Below are 21983 nucleotides of genomic sequence, written 5' to 3'. Positions count from 1 at the left end.
CGAGATCGTATACCAAAGTTAGGATGCTATTTGTTAACGATACGGGGACTAAAGGAAGTTCCCTTTACATTAAAGTAATGCTTTGAAAATGCTTAAAACAAATATTAATGACAACAATAGTGAAAACATGTGAAACATTCATGGATTAGTTAGATGCTCAGTAATCCTCGATAAAGTGAGTGTTAATAGAATTATTAAAAAAAGTTTAACTGTTCAGAGTGGACAAAATAATTTGTGTATTGCTGCCCACTTGAGAATAACAAACAATATGCGCCCTCCCAACATGTTAAATGTTTGTACAGTGTGAATAACAAACAATATGCGCCCTCCTAACATGTTAAATGTTTGTACAGTGTGAATAACAAACAATATGCGCTCTCCTAACATGTTGAATGTTTGTACAGTGTGAATAACAAACAATATGCGCTCTCCTAACATGTTAAATGTTTGTACAGTGTGAATAACAAACAATATGCGTCCTCCTACCTTATTGTTTATTTTCACAGTGACAAAATCACATTTTTCTGACGATATCAATTGTTCTGCGACAATTCCTTTTCCGAAATCTATTTAGAAAAATATTAGAATGTTGGAAAATCATAAAATGGAAAGTGAAGTTTGGTACTTTGTAGACGTAAAATGATTTAAATCGATACGTTGTGATACTAAAAGTCAGTTTAAAGAACACGAGGTGATTACTACTAATTCTTTTTCACGTTTTCTACCATAATAACAAGGGTCTTAGGTTTGTTTTGATGTCATTGTTTTAGTTGTTTCAGTTGCATTATTAGCGATGTATACAAAATTTCGGGCTATAGATTTTTAACAGCACCTGTAGTTGTTGTTGTTTTTATATCTTAGGTAATTATAGCTTTAGATGGGAGTGAGAATCTAGGAAGTGATGAGTAGAAAACATGTTGAACTGGTTAAAGAGTTAATCAATTCTGCTGAAGAATGTCCTGTTAACGATGAAAATCTGACAAGAACTATACAGCATTGATTAATGGTCATTTGAGGGTTTAGCCAAACAGAGACGTCAGTAAGAAACCCTTACCTGCACCAGAGAGCTCAGTAGTGGTGCCCTCAATACGCCGGAAAACCCGTGGGCTCACAGTTAAACTAAGCGTTATTTGTTGAAATTCCCTGTCATTATTGGTACCACGCCAGACCTCCCTCATCGTGTTTTCCCAGCTTGCCAATAGGCGGCAGGAGCTGTCTATTTAGGACATAGACAGGTGTACCAGCAGTTGTAAGCTCAACCAGATACACACACAGGTGAGACGTAACGCAGCGGATCCTTAGAGTTCCAGGGACCCTATTTTAGTGGCCAGGTAATACTGGCCTTCGCTCCTGCATTTTAACTAATGGCCTCAGAAATGGCAGACTTCCATGATGTAAGTGAACCTTTTAAAAATTTTCGTTCTTTAAGCTAACTAATGTGTATTGATCATGTTGGCTTCCACCCCTTCCTTTTAATCTGACTTTAGTTGCAAAGAAATAATAAAACGTTACGTGTTTTGGGTATAATGTGTAGCAGGTTAGTTAATAAAAGAATACAGTATCGTGTATAACACTTAGTTGCGACACATTCGTATATCTTCTTCAGTGAAACGAGCGACCGAGCTTGTCCATTATCAAGACTTCTGATGGTTTATTCTCTCTGCTTTTCTCTAAATCAAATGGTTGGTCAGATTACCAATCTAACTGCATAATTTTACCATTAAAGAATTAGAAAACTTTGCAAGTTTATGAAATAAAGGTGAAGGTTCGGACACTCGTTTCCTTAGTACGTTTCGCATAATATTTCGAAACTCATCCAAACGCCATTAACGAACCTTTTCTTTTGTATAATTCTATATCCATGCGAGCAGCATTATACACGTCATTCAGGGCTCCTGACCACGAAGAGCGGAAACTCACTTACCCCCTTCCTCTGGTATTACCTAATTGTCAGACGGGATGGCGGCGCTTGCTTGTTTATTCAGTATTTCCTTTTAAACCACACTCGTTGCAATGTAATCTAGTCTCAACAACCACCGGACGCTCAAAGCGAGGTCCTCACGTGGTTCCTCGCAGCGTGCTTGTGTCTGTGCGTAATCATGTGTCTCGACAGGCAGTTAGATCGGTTACCCTCTGGGTTTACTTCGTATGTAGGCCAAAATAAAAGCTCCCTAGTCCTAGTAAGAACATTGCTGAAGTAGGACACTTTTGTTCGAAACAAGAGATGACTATAAAGAAACATAACTTGATTTTCTTCTTCAATTTATCATCAATCTTCACGATCTAATTTTCTTCTTTCTTTTATCCCTATACTTTCCAGTTACCACCTTGATACAACAACGTATTTTTAACTTTCTTAAAACTACGACAATTTTTATTGGCTATTATGTGGTGTGATATACACAGATGGCTACTCGACACAGAATAAGTATTTTAATAATTGTACAAAGGCATATTTCTATATATGTATATATCAGTGGCATAGTTATAGAGGGTGGGCAGAGGGCACTTGTCCGCCCTGTAGAATTGTGGTAAAAATATTGGGAGATTTAAAGAACATAATAAAAATTGCTCCCTTAGGACAAGGCCCGCATGACCAGGTGGTTTGGGCACTCGACTCGTAATCCGAGGGTCGAGGGTTCGAATTCCCGTCACACCAAACATGCTCGCTATTTCAGCCGTGGGGTCGTTATAATGTTACGGTCAATCCCACTATTCGTTGGTAGAAAAGTAGCCCAAGAGTTGGCGGTGGGTGGTGATGACTAGCTGCCTTCCATCTAGTTTTACATTGCTAAATTAGGGACGGCTAGCGCAGATATCTTTCGTGTAGCTTTGCGCGAAATTCATAACCAATCATTATTGTTGTTTAGAATTAACCACAAAGCTACACACCGTAGACATGCCACTATGCCACTAGGGGCCAATACCAATCAAACAAATCAAATCAAAACCCAAAGGTCAGGTGTTACTTGTGTAATCAGGATTATTGTTTTCAGAAAATTTGTGTACCTGCTATATGGAAAATTTTAAATGACCTCTGACCACTAGAAAAAACAACAACTTGTAAGTGCACCACTACTTATGTCGATATATTCGGTTTTCTAAGTGTTAGTATACGCCAGTAATTACAGACGTAGAAGCTAAAAAGTTTCAAAATATCGTATTTATAATTATGTAACTTAAAGTTAGACGAAGGCTTATATCTCTAAAATTTACACACACACATATATACAAGCTTAGACCAACTTAAGTTCTGTCCAGCCATCGAATTTTTTTTTTGATTTCTGTTGGCGTTCTGAATGCTCATTGGGGGAAAATGCTGTTCTAGCTATTCGCATTTGTTGTCGTTCATTGACAATATTTTTATTTCATTGCTACTAACAACTAGACTGACAGCATTGTAAGACAGCTTCTAAACCAAAGATATAGATATTCAAATATTTTGATTAAGCTCAACAAAAAATACATTTTCATCTGATGAAGAGTGAAATATTGAAGTGTAAACGCAGATATAAATATATTTGTAGAGACATTTGCACGTTTTCAGTTCTGCTATTTTCTTTTGTCGCAGAATGATGGTTGTAATGTTTTTCACGGGGCAGTGTGGACGTAACTTGATTGGATACTATAAAAAGGCTTTATTTGTTTTGTTTAGATAAAGCACAAAGCTACACGCTGGATTATTTATGTTGTGCCTACCACGAGTATCGAAACCCGGATTTTAGAGTTTCTCCTTAACAAGTCGTTTGATTTGTTAATTCTAAAGCTAAGGAATGGGCTAAAGCATGTGCTAATCGCAGGAGTCAAAACATCGATTTTAGAGTGTTATAATTTCTCAAGTTTACCCATGAAGCCCCTCAGTCGGTATAGGGTAATAGCAAGTTTGTTATATTTCTGGAGATCTTAAAGTAAATATTTTTCAACATGCCCAGAATTCAAAGTTAGCAATAAAATGAAAGGATATTTCAATATTTGCGCAGCTTTTCACCTTGAGTTCACATCAAAATAAGGAAAGATATTTTATTTACAGCCGCACGTCTCTTATATAAGAAAACGGAAATCGTTCATATAAAAACGTTTAGGTACGTGTAATAAAAGTTGAGAATCAAAATTTAGATCTTCTTAGAAAAAGACACCCTTAAAATTGTTTGTGTTTTGTTTGTTTGTTTTTGTCGTGCAAAGCTATACGAGGGCTCTCTGCGCTAGCCGTCCCTAATTGAACAGTGTAAGACTAGAGGGAAAGCAGCTAGTCATCACCACCCACCGCTAACTCTTTGGCTACACTTTTACCAACGAATAATGGGATTGACCGTAACATTATAATGCCCCCACGGCTGAAAAGGCGAGCATTTTTGGTGCGACGGGGATGCGAACCCGCGACCCTTAGATTAGAAAACGGACGCCTTAACCCACCTAGCCATGCCGGACCTCCCTGAAAAAAAAAAGAAATTACGCACAATGATTATTTGCCTAAACTGTAACGTTAAAATAAGCTTAATTCGTTTTGACAGTTAAAACACTGTAATCGCACCTTGAATAGCTGCATTCTAGCGAGTCATGCTAGCAGCTCTGTTAGAATCCAAAAGAAAAAAACATAGGATCCAAACCGACCGATAAAAATAAAAGTCTGGGGTATATTATGTTATGTTTTTTAACATGATGAGTCAGCAGGTTTTGAATTGCCCGTCTAAGTGGTGGAAATAGTTTTGTGTAAGATAAAAATTACGGCTCTATATATTTTAACAATAATGTCTGGTAGATGAAGTAATGAATATTAAAAATGTTTGAGTGAAATGAGCTTGCTAATCATTCTTCTACAAATATATAGGAAATAGACCGCACACGCTACAGTGCACGTGTTAATAGGCACGAGAATGTATAACGAATACAAAATAACCGTTGAAAAACGTTTTAATTCCGTCGCTGTGGAAATGTCTTCATACCTATAATAATTGTTTGTTTTGTTTTTTTTAATTTCGCGCAAAGCTACTTCAGGGATATATGCGTCAGCCGTCCCTAATTTAGCAGTGTAAGACTAGAGGGAAGGCAGCTAGCCATCATCACCCACCGCCAGCTCTTGGGCTACTCTTTTATCAACGAATAGTAGGATTGACTGCAATATTATAACGCCCCCCACTGCTGAAAAGGCGAGCATGTTTGGTGCGACCTGGATTCGAACCCTGCTTTGATAGAAATAAGAAAGTAACAATTGTGTTTAATACAAAAATGTGAATTCCTTGGTGTTTATGGGCACGAAATTTAAAGGCAGAAGACAAAAGGGGCGCGTGCGTAAGCCTTGTGTTTTGGGGGTTAATACTATTTTTATAGTTACCAAAAATTGTTACAAACATTTTTCAGATTAAACAGCCACAATAAGCCAGACTTTGAGTGTTGTGTGATCACTGTTAATGCTATCGTTTCAATGAGATGGATGATTCTGGTTCTGTAATCATCCCCCCCCCCCCAGTGAGTTATCTTATGCTGAAGAAGAATGATACATACAGCAACAAATACATATATAACCACAACTGGTATAAAATCAAAATTGCTTTAGATTAGCTTCATATCTAAGAAGTACCTCGCTGCGACAGCGGTAAGTCTACGGATTTACAACGCTAACATCAGGGGGTTCGATTCCCCTCGGTGGACACAGCATATAGACATATGCGGCTTTGCTATATAAAGACAACAGACTCACAGGTAAGGGAGATAACGGCGGCATAGCCAAACCAGGTATTCCAGCATTGATATTTACAACCTGAACATTTCGTGCGACATTACATGGACTCCCACGTAAGGTTTGGTTTGTTTTGAATTTCGCGCAAAGCTACTCGAGGGCTATCTTCATTAGATGTCGTTAATTTAGCAGAGTAAGACAACTCTTTGGCTACTCTTTTACCAACGAATAGTGTGATTGATAGTCACATAATTATGCCTCCACGGCTGAAAGGGCGAGCATATTTGATGTGACGGGGTTTCGAACCCGCGACCCTCTTATTACGAATCGAGTGCCTTAATCACCTGGCCATGCCGGGTCCACCATGTAAGAAACACCTAAGATTCAAGCATAGCCGTCTCTAGCAATTATATTTAGTTAACTCAGTCGGCCATCCCGTAGTTTGTACAAAAACATTTACAAGATTGGGGGATTGACTGTCACAATTATAACTTATATAACCGAAGGTTCAGAGCGTATTAAATAGAAATGTCGCGACTTGAACCTCCGGAACAGTCAAATCCACCGAATTAGAAAACAAATTATTTTACATCACATTGCTAAAGAGTCAAAACTTAACATTTTCACCACCACTAACTTTATTCTCGTGTTTCTTTACATCTGTGGTCCAGCATGTCCAGTTTCCTCAGAAAGTATGTGTGTTTCTTTGAGTACTGTTTGCCATCTCTTAACAGTTATAAACCACCGTACTATTTAATACGTTATATCATTATGTGCACTGGCCTGTTTGGTTCAGACTGCATTAGTACATGTATGAAAATGTTGCAAAAATATAGATCTCTGAACTCACACACACACAGAATGAATATTACATAAAACCTTATTTAAAAAAATAACCTAAGGAGACGAGTCGTTCCTTTGAAACAACTCCACGTACTTAAACGGAAGGTTATCTCTTTGTTTCTTTTTCACTTTCTCTCGCTGGTTTCTTTCGGTAAGCTGTCTCAAAAACGTTTCACTTGAATGGTTCCACATCCTTAGCATGTCTCCGTTTTGTTTTGTTTCAAGGCCACAAAAAACTCGTGCTGTATACACAGCTTGAAGACATAACGTATTTTATTCCTCACCGTTCAATTTCCTTCCGTGTCGACTATCTGTTTCATGTGGTCAGGAACGTGTGGAATGTTTTTGTCTAATATATATATATTTTTTTTTCCATCTCGGACCGCAGAATAATTCAGTATCATATCATTGTAGGAAGGGTTTTATAACGATCACGTTTCAAAATTAGACAATACCTTCGATTCGGTACGTACTTGTTTATTGCGGAAAAACAAATTACAGTTTAATAAATAGTAAAAAACACAAAAAAAACAACACAAAAACCTCTCCTATAACTGTAGATTAGGTTTAGAGCTTTACGATTGGCTTGAATAAATCGTCAGTTATTATTAGTATTTAAAATTTGAGTGACTTTGTTTTATACATATTTCATATTTTCAATCTGGAGAGCACACTATGAGAAACTTAGGCTTAAAGGTTAGATTAGAGACATCTCCCACCTAGGATCAGACATAGCAGCACATTATGAGAAACTTAGGCTTAAAGGTGAGATTAGAGACATCTTCCACCTAGGATCGGACATAGCAGCATATTATGAGAAACTTAGGCTTAAAGGTGAGATAAGAAACATCCCCCATCTAGGATCAGACATAGCTATTTACAATCTATAATATTGAACAGAATAGCAACATTGACTGTAATGATAATGACAGTAGCGACCCTATACTTAAAAGTATGGATCGTATTTATAGGGATATCGCAGTGAGAATCTTGGACCTTACGACCCCCAGCCTGGCCCGCTGAGCACTAGATCGTGCATATCCCATTTTAAATTTCAAACGTGATTTTACTTCATATTCCAGTTTGACGAGAGTTAATAGATGTAGGAAAAAAGAAACGAAAAATTCACCAGTTGTCTAATTTCATCTTCAATGAACCAAAGGGAATAGAATCAAAATATATAACGAAAAAAATGAAGAAAATTCCGTAATCAGTTTTAAATAGAAATAAAGAGAGCCATGTTTCTTAATATATACAAATCTGTATTTAAATGAATCAATATAAAAACGACTTTAAAATATTTTAAGAACTTTATTTATTACTGTTAATTTAAGATAAATAATTAAAATCACAAATATATAAAAGTTCTTCGTTTCACCCAAGATGCCAACCAGTTTCCATAATAAAGCTTTCTCGAACAGAATTTCCCGCGTTTTTCTTGACCTTACAGATGTTTCAAACTTCCTCTCTGTTGTTAAACTGTGTAACATTTACACTTGTATACTGTTTCATTTTTATTAACCACTTCTTTCAGCGAAACATATTTGTTTCTTTTGTTGTGTGTGTGTGTGTTTGTCTTATTGACAATCCAGTGTTGCTCTTGTCAGTTCCTGAGCAAAATAAATTGCTTATTACAGACGCACAAAACTGATTAAACCGTTTTTAGGCACTAATCATGGCTTTAGTAATATTTTCCTTAACCGATACTATTGTCTATCTATACGCTATATACATAACTTACTTTTGCAACATCGTATTATAATTACAATAAAGCAACATCACCGCGACATTCATTGTTGTAAATACACTTTAAACAAACTTTTAATGATGCATTTTTTTACGTCTGAACGTTAAGAATTCCTCACGTCTTCCGACGTAACAGTAATGATAACATTTTTACCCACACCAAAAACATTGCTAACGTTTTACATACATTGCTTTTCATGTAAACATTAATACTTTACTTGTAATGTTTTCCGAGTAGGAGCAAAGTTAACATTTTACCGTCATCATTCTTCATGTAATTATTAATTTTCTTTAATGTTACCGAATCAAGTAGGACAAAATGTTCAGAATTTTTTTCGGCTTGTAAGATTTTTTTTTTTAAGTTCTGGAAAAACAGTTCAAATAACATAATCATATGCTGCTTACATTGCTAAATTACGGACAGCTAGCCCAGATAGCTCTCGTGTAGCTTTGCACGAAATTCAAACCAAACCAATACGGTTTTATTGTCAAACATCCATCGTTTATAAAATGGTTAGTAAACAAGCGATAGGGTCCGGCATGGCCAAGAGTGTTAAGGCGTGCGACTCGTAATCTGAGGGTCGCGGGTTCGTACCCCGTCGCGCCAAACATGCTCGCCCTTTCAGCCGTGTGGGCGTAATAATGTTACGGTCAATCCCACTATTTGTTGGTTAAATAGTAGTTCAAGAATAGCTCTTACACTGCTAAATTAGGGATGGCTAGCACAGATAGCCCTTGAGTAGCTTTGTGCGAAATTCAAAAACAAACAAGCGATGAATCATAATCCGGGAACTGAATATCCATCAATGAATATTTTGAACATACCAATCACATTTTTGGTTTTCTAAAAAAAAAAAAAAAAAAAATCTAAATATTTATTCATTAATCTTTTGGAAATACATTTAAAGTTTGGGTACCACTGGATATGTTTTTTTTATAGAGAATATGTAGTGACGGAGTTAAAAAAAAAGACAAAAATATTTCACTCAGGATGCTGTACTAAAACGACTTCAAAAAAACTTACAAGCATTTTGAGCATTTTGTGTTTTATCTGTTTTATGACAGAAATCAGTCCATTTCAAAGTGTAGTTATTATTATTGCTTTGGATGACTAAAATGGTCCAGGAGAGTGAAGTCTAAAACATATTTGGAATCTAATTATACTGTTTATTTTTCATCTCGCCTGTTTACAGAAAAGGCTTAGGTTTCTTGAGACCGGACGTGACCGCTAGTTAGCGCGTGTAGACTGTGAATTTAGGCTTGTGTCCCGTTGATTTAAAAGCAAAATCTGCATTTTAGGGGTGCGGGTGCGGTCTGAGGACAACGGTTAAATCTTGCTATTCGATCAGGAGAGAGTAGCCCAGAAGTTGGTGTTAGTTCTGTTGACTAACTAGTTACCTGCCTTCTGCTCTGTCGTTCAGAATTAAGAACGATCATGCGCAGTAGGTGGTTTATTCAGCATAAGCAGTATACACCTCAACCATTGCTCTTAAGCAGTCTGATTATTACCCTAAATGTTTAGAAATAGTTCAAAATACACATCCAGTTTTATTTGAGGCTTTTGTATAGTTTACTTGCTTACTGAGCTACACGTAATTAAAAATACTAATTTTTAATCGTATTAATACTTGGGTACAATTCTTATTAATTAGTCTCCCGCCAGTACAGCGGTAAGTCTACGGATTTGTAACGCTAAAATTAGGGGTTCGATTTCCCTCGGTGGGCTCAGCAGATAACTCGATGTGGCTTTGTTATAAGAAAACACACATAAACACAATCTGTTTATTACGTCACATGGAATAAAGCTAACTTGAATTTGATTTCTTTTCACAGTTAAAAATTACACGAATAACTAAAGTGGTGTTAATAAATCTGTGTTTGATTTTGTAGATACTGACTGTTATATAGATTACAACTGGATGTAGCCGTACATTAAAACTATCATACAAAGAATATGATTACAATAAGCTTTTTCGTTTAAATCAGTATATGAAATTAATTTGTAATAGGAGAATCCTCTTTTTTGGGTAGTAAAACCATTTTTAAATAATAATAATAATATTATAATAATAATAAATTTATTAAGCAATAAATTAGACACAAAAAATCAAATATCATTATAAAACCATCAACAAAGAGTTAACTCGTCCTGTGATGGTTAAACACATAAAAATGTAAAATCAAAACTTACAAAATCAATGTAAAGTTCCCAGAATATTATCATCAGTATTTAAGATCCATTGTTTTAAGTATTTCTTTTGATTAACACGATTAATAGAAGATCTTATACTATAAGGAATAAAATTATGAATACGAGGTGCCAAATAAAGATATTGATGAAGTGTAACTGTTTTACGTGGTGTGGGTACATTAATTGGAAAAAAAGATTGAAGTCGTGTAAAATATGAAGTGACTTTAAAAGGCCTATTAAAAGAAACATGCAATGTAGATAAAGCTAAAAAATATAAATAAAGTTTATCATATGAAAGAGGAGAGTTAAATTTACTGAAATCGGTATCAAGCCTATGAGTAAAATAAGAGAAAACACTTTTGCAACTTGTGAATAGGAATTAAAAGTCTTATATGTGCCACCCAAATTGAAATACAATATTGTAAGAAAGATTGAAAGAGAGCATAATATACACTTAACAAAATATGATAAGGAGCACAATGACTAAGTTCAAAAATTAGCATAGAACTATATTTTAATTTATTAACTAAAGAATTAATATGAAATTGCCAATTTAATTTTCGATCTAAAATAATTCCTAAATATTTTCCCATGCAAATGTAAAAAAAAAAATGAATATCTCCAACACTGGGCAAATAAAAACCTTTTCAGTCGGGGATATTTCCCCCTTAAGTATGCAAAAATATATTTTAAATTGAGCAGTTCCAATATTGAGCAAGTAAAACCATTTTTCAGACATTAATTTTTCCCTCTTGAGCTTTTGGTTCATTGTTTGTTTGTAATTAAATACAAGGCTACACAATGAGCAATCTGTGCTCTGCCTACTACGGGTATCGAAATCCGTTGCGTTGTAAGTCCGCAGACATACACTGTGCCAGTGGGGGCCCCTTTGAGCACGCAATATTTTCAATCAAGGAGTTCTTCTTTCGACAAAATAAAACTCAATTAATATTTAATAAGCTGTGATAACCGAAGTGTTTTTTACTAATCGAGCACTCAAACAGGTTTGTTTGTTTTTTTTATAAAAGTAAGAGCATTGATAAGCGTTCAATTCACGTTTTTGTTCCTTCCAATGAATAGTGATATGACGTATAAACGAGGTCATCTGGTTTGCTGTGGGATAAATTTAGACAACCTATTCACAATACATCTCTGAAGGTGAAAAAAGTTGAGTGAACTCGATCAAAACGAAATCTAGTTTAATATGCTCTGAGGTGTATGTTATGTGTAGTTGTTTGAACTTTCAAATTATGATATATACGCTTTAAGTTATTTTGTGATTTTTTAAATGGTAAAAACAGTTTTTTAAGGAGTGTATATGTATTGAAATAAGTTCATTTAAAAGCTTTGCAGACTTCATAAAAATATTAATTTTCACGATTTATATAAACACACAAAAACAGATAGATGAACTGTATTGAAGTGTACGGTTATGTATACATGTCACGACACCGAAGTTCTAAACACATTTAGGATAATCACTATACAGAGCAGTTGTTTTCGTATAATCTGAACAACGTATGATGTTAGAAAAACACGTAGGTTCAAGAAGTCTTGATAGAAATGAATAAAAGCCCTACAACCACTATATTATTGATTTCTATCAAGATTAAACACTTACTAGGAAATCGTTTTTTATTTTGCACAAGTGACACGACGAACGAAGTGTAATGTGTGTAAATTAGGTTTACGTCAAATAATATTTTACGCGAGGTAGAGGATTTCGTGAACAAATATTGTAGTCTAATCCAATACCTTAATGCTGTTCTCACCTGCAGTTTAGAAACGTTCCGATTCTAAATTAAACGTATTAGCTCCAGATCGCGACCTATTAACACCGATATTTCAGCACAAGCTTAACAGAATTTTATAATAATAATAATAGGTGTCTGCTCTCGCTGAGTTACAGATAAATTGGTGAATGGCATAGCAAATATCTTCGAAACCGTATTGATTAAATGATCAGCAAGGACCCTAGGTTTAAGCTAAAAGTGACGTCATCGTCGGCTGGAAGTTTTAAGCGTATGGCTCAAGGGTGGGAAGGTTGGTAAAAGGGTGAGAAAGGTATTTACTCATTGTGGGCATTATGGGATATGTTTTAAAATGATCTCTTACACATTCAAGCGTTGATCCGTTACACAATTAAGAATGGGGGGTCGTTGAACGTGTTCTTTAATTGTTTAATAACCTTGATTAACTTTAACCGGTTTGGTAATAAAGTTGATTAACATTAAAAACATGTGTAATAAATACCGATAAAATTGTGATTTATCTATTAAATTATCAGGAATGGCTCTACATGACGTCCTGACAGATTAACTAAATATTTAACTAGTTCGACCTACGCTACATATTTTACTAAGTTTACAAACTGAGCCACTTTTCAACATTACATGCTGGTTTGTGATTCACGCTGTTAATTAATGATTCTAATTTCAAATAGACTAGAGTATGTGGTCAAAAATAGTGTTAAAATAGTGCTATTTCAGGACAAACTGAAACATACAACAAAACGAATTGATTCTATTGGTTAACAACCTGATTGGACTCTTCCTTTTTGTTTCCACGTCACGACTTTTAGGAGAAATCGTTAGAAACTTAATGAAGATAGGTAATTCTAAATACCGCCAAAATGTTAATGTTACACGTATTATTACGTTTGTTCTTTTACGGAAAAGCTGTCAAGACGATCTGTCTTCATCCCGAATCTTAAACTGCTGACTACGGACGTCCACCGACAACCTTTGGGCTGTTTGTTACTAACGAATGACGGGATTAACCATCACATTATAGAGTTCTCACAGCTGAAAGGGAGAGCATTTTCGGTGAAGAGTTTCGATCCCGAGACCCACATATTGCGAGCCAAACGTCCTAACCACGTGATCATGTTGACCCCGGTATTATTATTATTATTATTACTCACAAAAAACAACAAACAAACGAACAAAAAGAAACTGACTTATTGGGTAATGGCCATAGAACAATATGTAAATGGAAAGACTGATTGACCCATGTATGATGCACTTAAACAATAAGTCCGTTGCAAGGTCTCGATAATGACTGAGAAAACGTTTAGTAGTCATTTAGATAAGGGTAGGGGGAGAGATGCAAAGGGCATACCTTTTTTTTTTTTGGTGTATCTTTGAATCTAGTTTCCATATTTCTACTCATCTTTCCAATATAGACGTTGTGGCAGTTGTTGCATTGTATTTTATAAATAATGTTGGTGGTGTTGTTGTGAGTGTAGTGACGGGTGTGAAAAATATAGGAAGTTCGAATTTTAATTTTCGTTTTAAGATGTTTGTTTAATGAAATAGTGGAATTTGGCTGTTATCCTTATGGAACACCCTCGGACCTAAAGCGCGAAACGCGAAATTTCTACACTAGTTGAATAAATCCCGTAATAAAATAATATTAGCGATTACGTTTGAGTTATTTGGTTTGGTTTGAATTTCGCACAAACCTACACGAAGACTATCTGAGCTAGCCAACTTTAACTTATCAGTGATTAATTAGAAGGCAGTTGGCTAGTGAACATCATCCACCGCCAATTCCTGGGCTAAAGTTTCTATCAACGAATAGTGGAATTGACCGTCACTTTATAATGCTTCTACAGCTGAAGAGCGAGCTTATTTGGTGTGATGGGAATTTTAATTATGTAAAGAGTTTAGTATAATGTTTCAGAGTATATGAAAGTAGCTGTTAAAAGATTTGTAGAATGGCTTGCAGGAGTAAAAACACTTCGAAGGTTAGAAACGAAACAGTTTAGTGAACAAGTGTAATGAACTTTTAACTCACTATTGAATAATTTTTGTGCTTGTTATTGTCAGCTTTTACCCATGCAGATTTCTTGTAGATAAAACAACTGATATTTGAAATATTAAATAATTATCTTTGAAAGATATAATGAATATTTTAACAACTATAAATCTGAATTTCTCGAAAATTTTTTAAAATTATTTTCCAACGTAGAACCGAGAGATTACGAAATCCTGTGTTTGTTTTTGTTTTGGTTTGTTTTGAATTTCGTGCAAAGGTGCACGAGGGCTATCTGCACTAGCCCTCCCTAATTTAGCAGTGTAAGACAAGAGGGAAGGCAGCTAGTCACCGTGACCCACCGCCAACTCTTGGGCTACTCTTTTACCAACGAATAGTGGGATTGACCGTCACATTATAACGCCCTTACGGCTGAAAGGGTGAGCATGTTTGGTGTGACGGGGATTCGAACTCGTGACCCTCGGATTACGAGTCATGTTATTTCAAAGTTATTAGAAAACTTCATTTTTATTGTATCCTTTAGTATAACCTATATGTTTTCTGTTTGTTTAACCAAAAATGTTAACTTTGTTTTTAGAACTATGGTATATGATGCGCTGTTTTGTTTTTTAATACTGTATAGAAAAATTTAATTTTAATGTTTGAGTTTTTAAATACACTCGTTTTTAGGAACGAGAGATTAATTTTAAGTTAAAAAACATGTTTAACTCTTGCAGATGTGGCATGACATTGAGAGTGCGTTACTTGTTGATCCTCAACCAGTGGACCACAACTTCAAGATGATACAAGTGGACCACAGGGAAATTGCGTCACATTTCCCTGCCAGAATTGAATTGCCTCCAATCCAAAGAGACCATGTTCAACAGCAACCGGAAGTCAATACGAATACACTGATACAGCAGTTACAGCCTCAACAGCAAAACCCCCAAAGTAACATCGAAGATTTTATGATAGATCTGGACTTTGTACTTAATCCAGATTCAACAAGTCTTTACACTGAAGAAAGTAATTTGTGCATATCGACAGATGCTTTGCGTAAACAGTCTCTCTCACAGTTTTACCGTCCTTCCGTGGAACCTTTCAACAGCAGATGCGAAACTCTCCGCTCTCAGTTAGGTCATCTACACCCTCAATCCGTGTCGTCAAATAGCAGATGTGAAACTCTCCGCTCTCAGTTAGGTCATCTACACCCTCAATCCGTGTCGTCAAATGACACGAGCTCAACTCATCAACCAGGAGGTTGTTCATCAACAACGTCGTCTTATGGAGGTGGTGGTCTCACCTGGCTCCAGTACAGCAACAGTGGCAGTGGAACAACCTTAGTGACAAGCCACATGTCGCCACCAGCGTCACCAGAAAGAACAGCTCTTCAACTTCAACAGAACGTGACAGGTGCAGCCGTAGATGCTTTTAGTCCAGTTTCTCTTTCTGTTTCTTCGACAGTGACGCAACCACACCATTCAGTTTTACACCAAGTAGGTCGACGTATAGCAACAACACCTTATCATATTTCCCAGCAAGTACAGCAACAGCAGCAGCAACAACAACAACAACTTCAGCAGCATCTCAGGATGATGACTCCGCCATCGTCTCCTAACCTTATTGACCTTTTAAACACGACCAACTCTTCGAGAAATGAACGCGCGTCGACATCAAACGTGGTCCACATAACTGATAACAATAAGAAAGGACGTCGTAACCTTGGACGAAAGAAGGTCATGACGCACTCCTGTTCACATCCGGGCTGCAGTAAAACGTATACCAAGAGCTCGCACCTGAAGGCTCATCTCCGGACTCACACCGGTGAGAAACCCTACCAGTGCACGTGGAAGGGGTGTGGTTGGAAGTTTGCTCGATCGGACGAACTGACCAGACACTACCGAAAGCACACCGGTGACAGGCCTTTCCAATGTCGTCTATGCGAACGTGCTTTCTCTAGGTCGGACCACCTGTCCCTTCACATGAAGAGACATACTGCAGTATAAAAAAGAAAAAGAAAACGGTTAACAGAATTTGTAGGATCAACAGAAGCCAGTTGTTCCTGGTAAACTATCCATGACATCTTCAGTTCCTCGTGGAGATTCGTGAAGTTTCTTTGTTCAGTCTTATTTTGAACGTCAATTCATTACCTGCCAAAAGTAAAATAAAGCATTTATGGACAGTAGGACAAAATTAACTATTTTATTTACTTGGTATCACGTCGAGAGATATCTCCAATGGATGTCACAAAAATGTGGCTTTATAGATTCAATGTGAAATATTTCTATGGAAATTCATTGTTTTAGAAATATATATATATATATATAAATACATATAAAATGTGTTTCAATGTAAGCAATAAGTCTCGTAGATAAGTAAATTAAGTAGTTTTAGCAACTGACATTTTAAATGTAAACACTTGTCTTCAGAATGAGAAGGCACTTGATTTCTCGAATGTGAAAGAGAAGGAAAATGCATGTGAAAACAACATCTGGATATGAATGTGTTTGTCCGTGGAGTTAAGAAGTGCATCACGTGACAAAAAACTGTGCGTTAGTTATCTTGTTACAGTGACTAGCGAAAAGGAAATTAATAGCTCGTGCTTTTTGTTTTTTTAGGATTCTATAAACATTCTGTGTTTAACGAAAGTAGATTCGTCTCGATAATATGTACAGATAGAGAAATTAGAACAAAGATTAACATATTGAAAATTATTGTTTTGCTCAGCAAAATCCTTATAGTGCACAACACTGTGATATATCCATTAAAAAAAATGTTTCTTCTTACGTTTTAGAAAAAAAAACGTGTTTATATAATCTTGAAACTTCGTTATATGGTAAGTAAAATATGAAGTGTCGGTACATGTTATGTGAAGTCTGTTGGACACTCTAGGCAAATTACGGTTTTATCTGAAACGAGGAAGAGGAAATTATTTAGATTAAAAACAGCAACGCGTGGCTAGTATCAGTAAAACACGTGGCTAGTATTAGTAAATCCTGCTTCATGTTCTGGCAATTTCTAGATTCATCTCAAACTAACAAACTACTTAGAACGGAAATAACAACACGTGACTAGTAACTAGCAAGACGTATAAATAATTAAAGGTGCACAAGACGTGTTTAAATTTCAACCACGAAGATTTATTAAACAGAATTCCCCACCAGGGGCTCTTTTATTCTTACGTCACTTAATATTCTAGTCTGTCAGGGTGAGTTTCGTTCCATGTACCCTGTTGGACATGTCTGTTTTAGATCATCATATAAATTGGCGTAGAAAACTATAAAACAATTCAAAGCTAGTTTTAGGGCGTTTTCCTATAGTTCTAATGCATTCACCCTGAAGGCACTTTCATAAGATCACTGGACTAATTACAATCATGTGAAAGAGGCAGTTCACCTACATATTGACGCATGTGTATAACATGCATATAGTTTTCACAAGGTGCTTGTTCTACTGTGCATTTATATAACAGCAACCAATATCTCTTCCCATTCTGAAACAATTACTTTAGAGCTATTTCAAGTGTCTCAATGTTTTTGTTCTTATTTTATAATCGAGATTTATGTAAAATTTGAAGAAACTCGTATAGACTTCGTATATTTGAGTAAACCTCTATTCAAGTTCAAATCAGCGTCAAGTAAGCATTGAAAACGACGTCCAGCTTTGTGGCACGCGCTGCATGCCTCACTGATCACGTTATGTGCGGTTTTCTCACTTTCACTCATCTTCTAATTGTATGTCTAATATTCACGTTAGTTTATCAGTCTTTGTTTAAAAAAAACCATTAGGAAAACGCCCACACAATGCTTTTGTTTTCGAATGATTCTTTTCGACTGATACATATATATATATATATATATATAGTTAGTGTTAATAACACTTTTGATGTTTATATATTAACACCATTATAAAATATTTATTACCAAATATAACTCGAGATTTACTTCTGAAGACTGGTAGGAAGGGGGGATTATTTGATAATCAAAGGATTAACGGCTTGAGACACAAACTCAGTTTCCAACAATTATATATAAGTGTATTTTACGTTTATCCTCTGTTTGATTAGTCCTTATGTTTGTTTGTTTTGTCAAGGTTGCTGGTCACAAACCCGACACAATAACATTCTTTTAACTAAAGACGGGTGACGCCAAGTAACTATAGAAACTAGGAAACGGGAATATCAACCTTCGCTAGCTTGTGAGTAAAATCACGTGTTTTTCTCTGTTTTCGTATAAGTGACTAAACCTGTTGACGGGTGTGGAAAGGGTAAAGAAGAGAAATATAATTTGAAACGTTTTTTTAAAGTGTGTAATTAATTCCAGATTGGAATAAAAGTGTATCGAATGAGCGTTAAACATATATATAAATATTTGTTATTAGTGAGTGAAAAGTATCTCAGAATATTTTGTGACGATAAATGAAATCTCGAATTTAATATTTATTAAACGTATTTCATATATAAAAAGTACCTACGATATGTATATGCAAACAAATAGAAAAAAGTAATGCTACTAATTACATACAACGTGAATTGTTTTTGACTTTCAAGGTCTAATGGAATTATGCTCAAAAAAGTTAACCCTAAATATAACTAAATGCGAATGGCACGTGACGGACACAGTCTTAGAACTGTTGATGCTTGGTACAGTGTTTGAAAATTCGAGTCGATTAAGCGTCCAATAATTGTAAGTCTAGGATGTCTGATAGAACAGAAACTTTGATGGACGTCCGAACTAAAAAACCTCCGCACTTTTTTAACTGATTCAAAATTATAACAGATGCCTTTACTGTTTAGTGATCAGGTGTTCCCATGACTACGAGAACTCTTACCCTGAGTTCAATGCTTATGTTATTTTTAGCACGTGGTAGGCAACAACCTATTGTATGAATTTCTTACGTTGACGTCATTAACCATGAATTGTACAAAAACTATCGTTTGTAAAAACATGCGCAATGCATATGTGACTGATAAGATTACTTATAGAATACCTAATAAGTAAGATATCAGTGTACTGACCAACGAGTTGCGAATCAGTAAAGCATCAGTATAGCCAATACACTTGAGCAAAGTAGTAATGTACAAACGGTAAAGTATCGATGTAGGATTTAGCCATGTCAAGTGCCACTATTATTTCCATGACACTAATTCAAGTATGCTCATTTCTTCGTTTTCTGAGTCATGAACATTTCAGACTTGCATTGTGTTATAGTCTATGTGTATGACGTTGAACGTTTTATTGTCCTTTCGAACACAAGTTGTTGTGAAGACCGTGTAAATAACCGCGGTAAATGAATGACAGTTCTAAATGTTCGCGAGTCAATTTCATTAATGGAAACATTTGCACGTACACACACACACACGGCCAAATTCTGAGTTTGTTGACCGTAAAGTTTCATATGAACTAAATAAGCTGTAGAAATATTATGGTCGTATATTTCACACACACACACTTTCCCGAGTAGCAAAGATAAAACAAAAACAATTTAACTCTATATTGGTTGTACACTTTCACGAATAGCAAAACAGTTGTACACTTTTATAAACATATGTCCTACGGGGCTCTTTAGTCACATATTGCAAGCTAAATATACGTTTTTCGTCGTAAGCTTTCCGTGTTTTTTTTGTTTTTTTTTTTTTTGCAACCATTATGCGATTCAACGTATTGATCACTTCATGATGGTGTCATGGATATAAATATGTAATCAAAGAGAATAATAAGTTTAATATTTACTATTCACAAAAATATGAATAGTGCTACCATACGTTTCATTCAGAGATCAGACAGGAATAGTTTTACGAGAAGCAGACATTGTGCGTTTTCCATTTGATATTAAGGTCCTTATACTGGCTTTTCCCTCGTGCATTTTGTTGTTGTTGTTTTTTTAAAATGAGATTTCAGTTTCAACGGAAACAAAAGTCATAGGGAAAATATTATTTCCTTCTTTATTAGGATGATTTATAATGGAAAATATGACGTCAGGATTATTAAGACCAGCTTTCGTTCCACCCATCAAACACACACAGAGACAGACGGATAGACAGACAAACACAAAAAAACAATTCATTACAATTACACTGCGTGATCTAGTTATCTATCAAGCTGTGTATTAGTCTCTCTATTTTCGTTATCACTAAAGGCTCTTTTGTGCGGGTTGTAATCTGTCATAACAAAATAAAGGAAATTGAATGGCTTTGTGTATATAATGTGTTTGTCTGTAAAAACTATGTGTATAGAAATACATGTTTACATATCTGTTTATGATTTGGTGTAAAATGTTAAAGTAAACAGCCATTAAATTATATATATATGTTAAAAACAAAACAAAAAAAACTTTGATTTTTTCCGTGTCACGATTTGTTTCAACCACTATGTGGTTAAAGCGAAATAATAGCTATTTCAACATGACTGCTACATTATTTATATAAGGCTTAATAGTTCTTATAAGAAACGCAATTTTAGAAATTCAATGCGAAATCTATCTGTACACGTTTATCTTTCAAAGTGAGAACGGTTTGGAATTATTTGAGGTAGTTTGCCTAGACATATCTTACCTGGCACAAGAAACTTCATCGAATAAAGTATTTGTATTTTGTATTTCGCGCAAAGCTACTCGAGGGCTATCTGCGCTAGCCGTCCCTAATTCAGCAGTGTAAGACTAGAGGGAAGGCAGCTAGTCATCACCACCCACCGCTAACTCTTGGGCTACTCTTTTACCAACGAATAGTGGAATTGACCGTCACATCATAAAGCCCTCGCGGCTGAAAGGGCGAGCAAGTTTGGTGTGATGGGTATTCGAATCCGCAACCTTCAGATTACGAGTCGAACGCCTTAACCCACTTAGCCACGCCGGGCTTCATCGAATAAGAAGGATTCTTTTAGCGTTGTCGTATTGATTAGTCCATTAAAATGAATATATAAAAAGGCGTGTATTATCTTAAACGTAACCCTCTAGGTTTCAATACGAAAGTAAGTTCTGTTTGAGGAAGTGCTAAAAATGAAAGAAGTGCATATTACGTCATTATAACTAAATATCTGGGTAATTCTTGTGTCTGTAATGTATATACTGTCGTTTAATGTCAAATGTTCAGGCCTCTCGTTAACCCGAATTGTTATTGTGTTTGCTGAAAAACACAGTTGATTTTCTTGTCAAATTATATATATTACTTCTGTCCAGTGTTTGTTCTGTTTCTTTTTGTACAGTGGACATTAAAATCGCAATATCGTGTTAAACTCAAAAGAGATAATGAAATTTAAAACGTAGGTTTAACTTATTTTTTTCGAATTGCTGGATAGTAACCGTATGATATAGTACAACAAAAAACAGCTAGTTTCTGTGCGCTCTCAACAACGCGCACAGAGCACAATGAGAAACGAGATTCGAACGAGATCGTCCGTCTACGTGGCTTCCAGTCATGATCTCGTTTCTTGAAATCAGCTAAAATGAGAACTCCCGAAGCGGTTCAGTGAGCTCAGAAGTGTTATCATATTCATGTCGCGTTGGATGTTCGTGCTGCAGAAAAGTGTGTCACTTGTGTTCGGCTGTTGTGTTAACCGACTATGCAGTATAGTATTTTAATCGCAATAAAGACACCTGCTGTAAGCGCATTCGTGTGTGTTCACGCTGTAATTGGCAGTTTTACCTCAAGACTTTACATATAGCCATTTTGTTCCATTCCTTCAAAGTTCTGTTGTTGGTTTTACCTTTTCATTCTTTTTTTTTTCTTTTTTGCCCCATAGTACGAAAACGTTTACATAGAATTCGTTTCGA

At 35.7% G+C, this 21983-nt stretch overlaps 1 protein-coding gene across 2 annotated transcripts; it reads left to right on the top strand.

Moving 5' to 3' along the window:
• Nucleotides 1-1235: 1235 nt before the first annotated feature.
• On the top strand, nucleotides 1236-20405 carry LOC143248790 (uncharacterized). Of its 2 annotated transcripts, XM_076497522.1 has the most exons (3): nucleotides 1236-1394; nucleotides 14951-15350; nucleotides 15414-20405. In XM_076497522.1, exons 1-3 carry the CDS (start codon nucleotides 1365-1367, stop codon nucleotides 16217-16219), a joined length of 1236 nt encoding a protein of 411 aa, XP_076353637.1. In that variant the 5' UTR covers nucleotides 1236-1364; the 3' UTR covers nucleotides 16220-20405. The 2 variants fall into 2 exon arrangements, with proteins under 2 accessions (XP_076353637.1, XP_076353636.1); XM_076497521.1 differs by having other exon boundaries at nucleotides 14951-20405.
• Nucleotides 20406-21983: the final 1578 nt, after the last annotated feature.

This window comes from Tachypleus tridentatus, chromosome 4 (assembly GCF_004210375.1).
Source record: "Tachypleus tridentatus isolate NWPU-2018 chromosome 4, ASM421037v1, whole genome shotgun sequence".
NCBI lineage: Eukaryota > Metazoa > Arthropoda > Merostomata > Xiphosura > Limulidae > Tachypleus > Tachypleus tridentatus.
Note: the sequence above shows the minus strand (reverse complement) of the source record. Positions and strands in the feature narration are given on the sequence as shown.

What these genes read in the sequence shown, in the direction of transcription:
- LOC143248790 (XM_076497521.1), top strand. Translation starts at nt 1,365, where the DNA reads ATGGCCTCAGAAATGGCAGACTTCCATGAT. An exon ending in AAATGGCAGACTTCCATGAT is followed by an intron (nt 1,395 to 14,950) that starts GTAAGTGAACCT and finishes TAACTCTTGCAG; the next exon opens with ATGTGGCATGACATTGAGAG.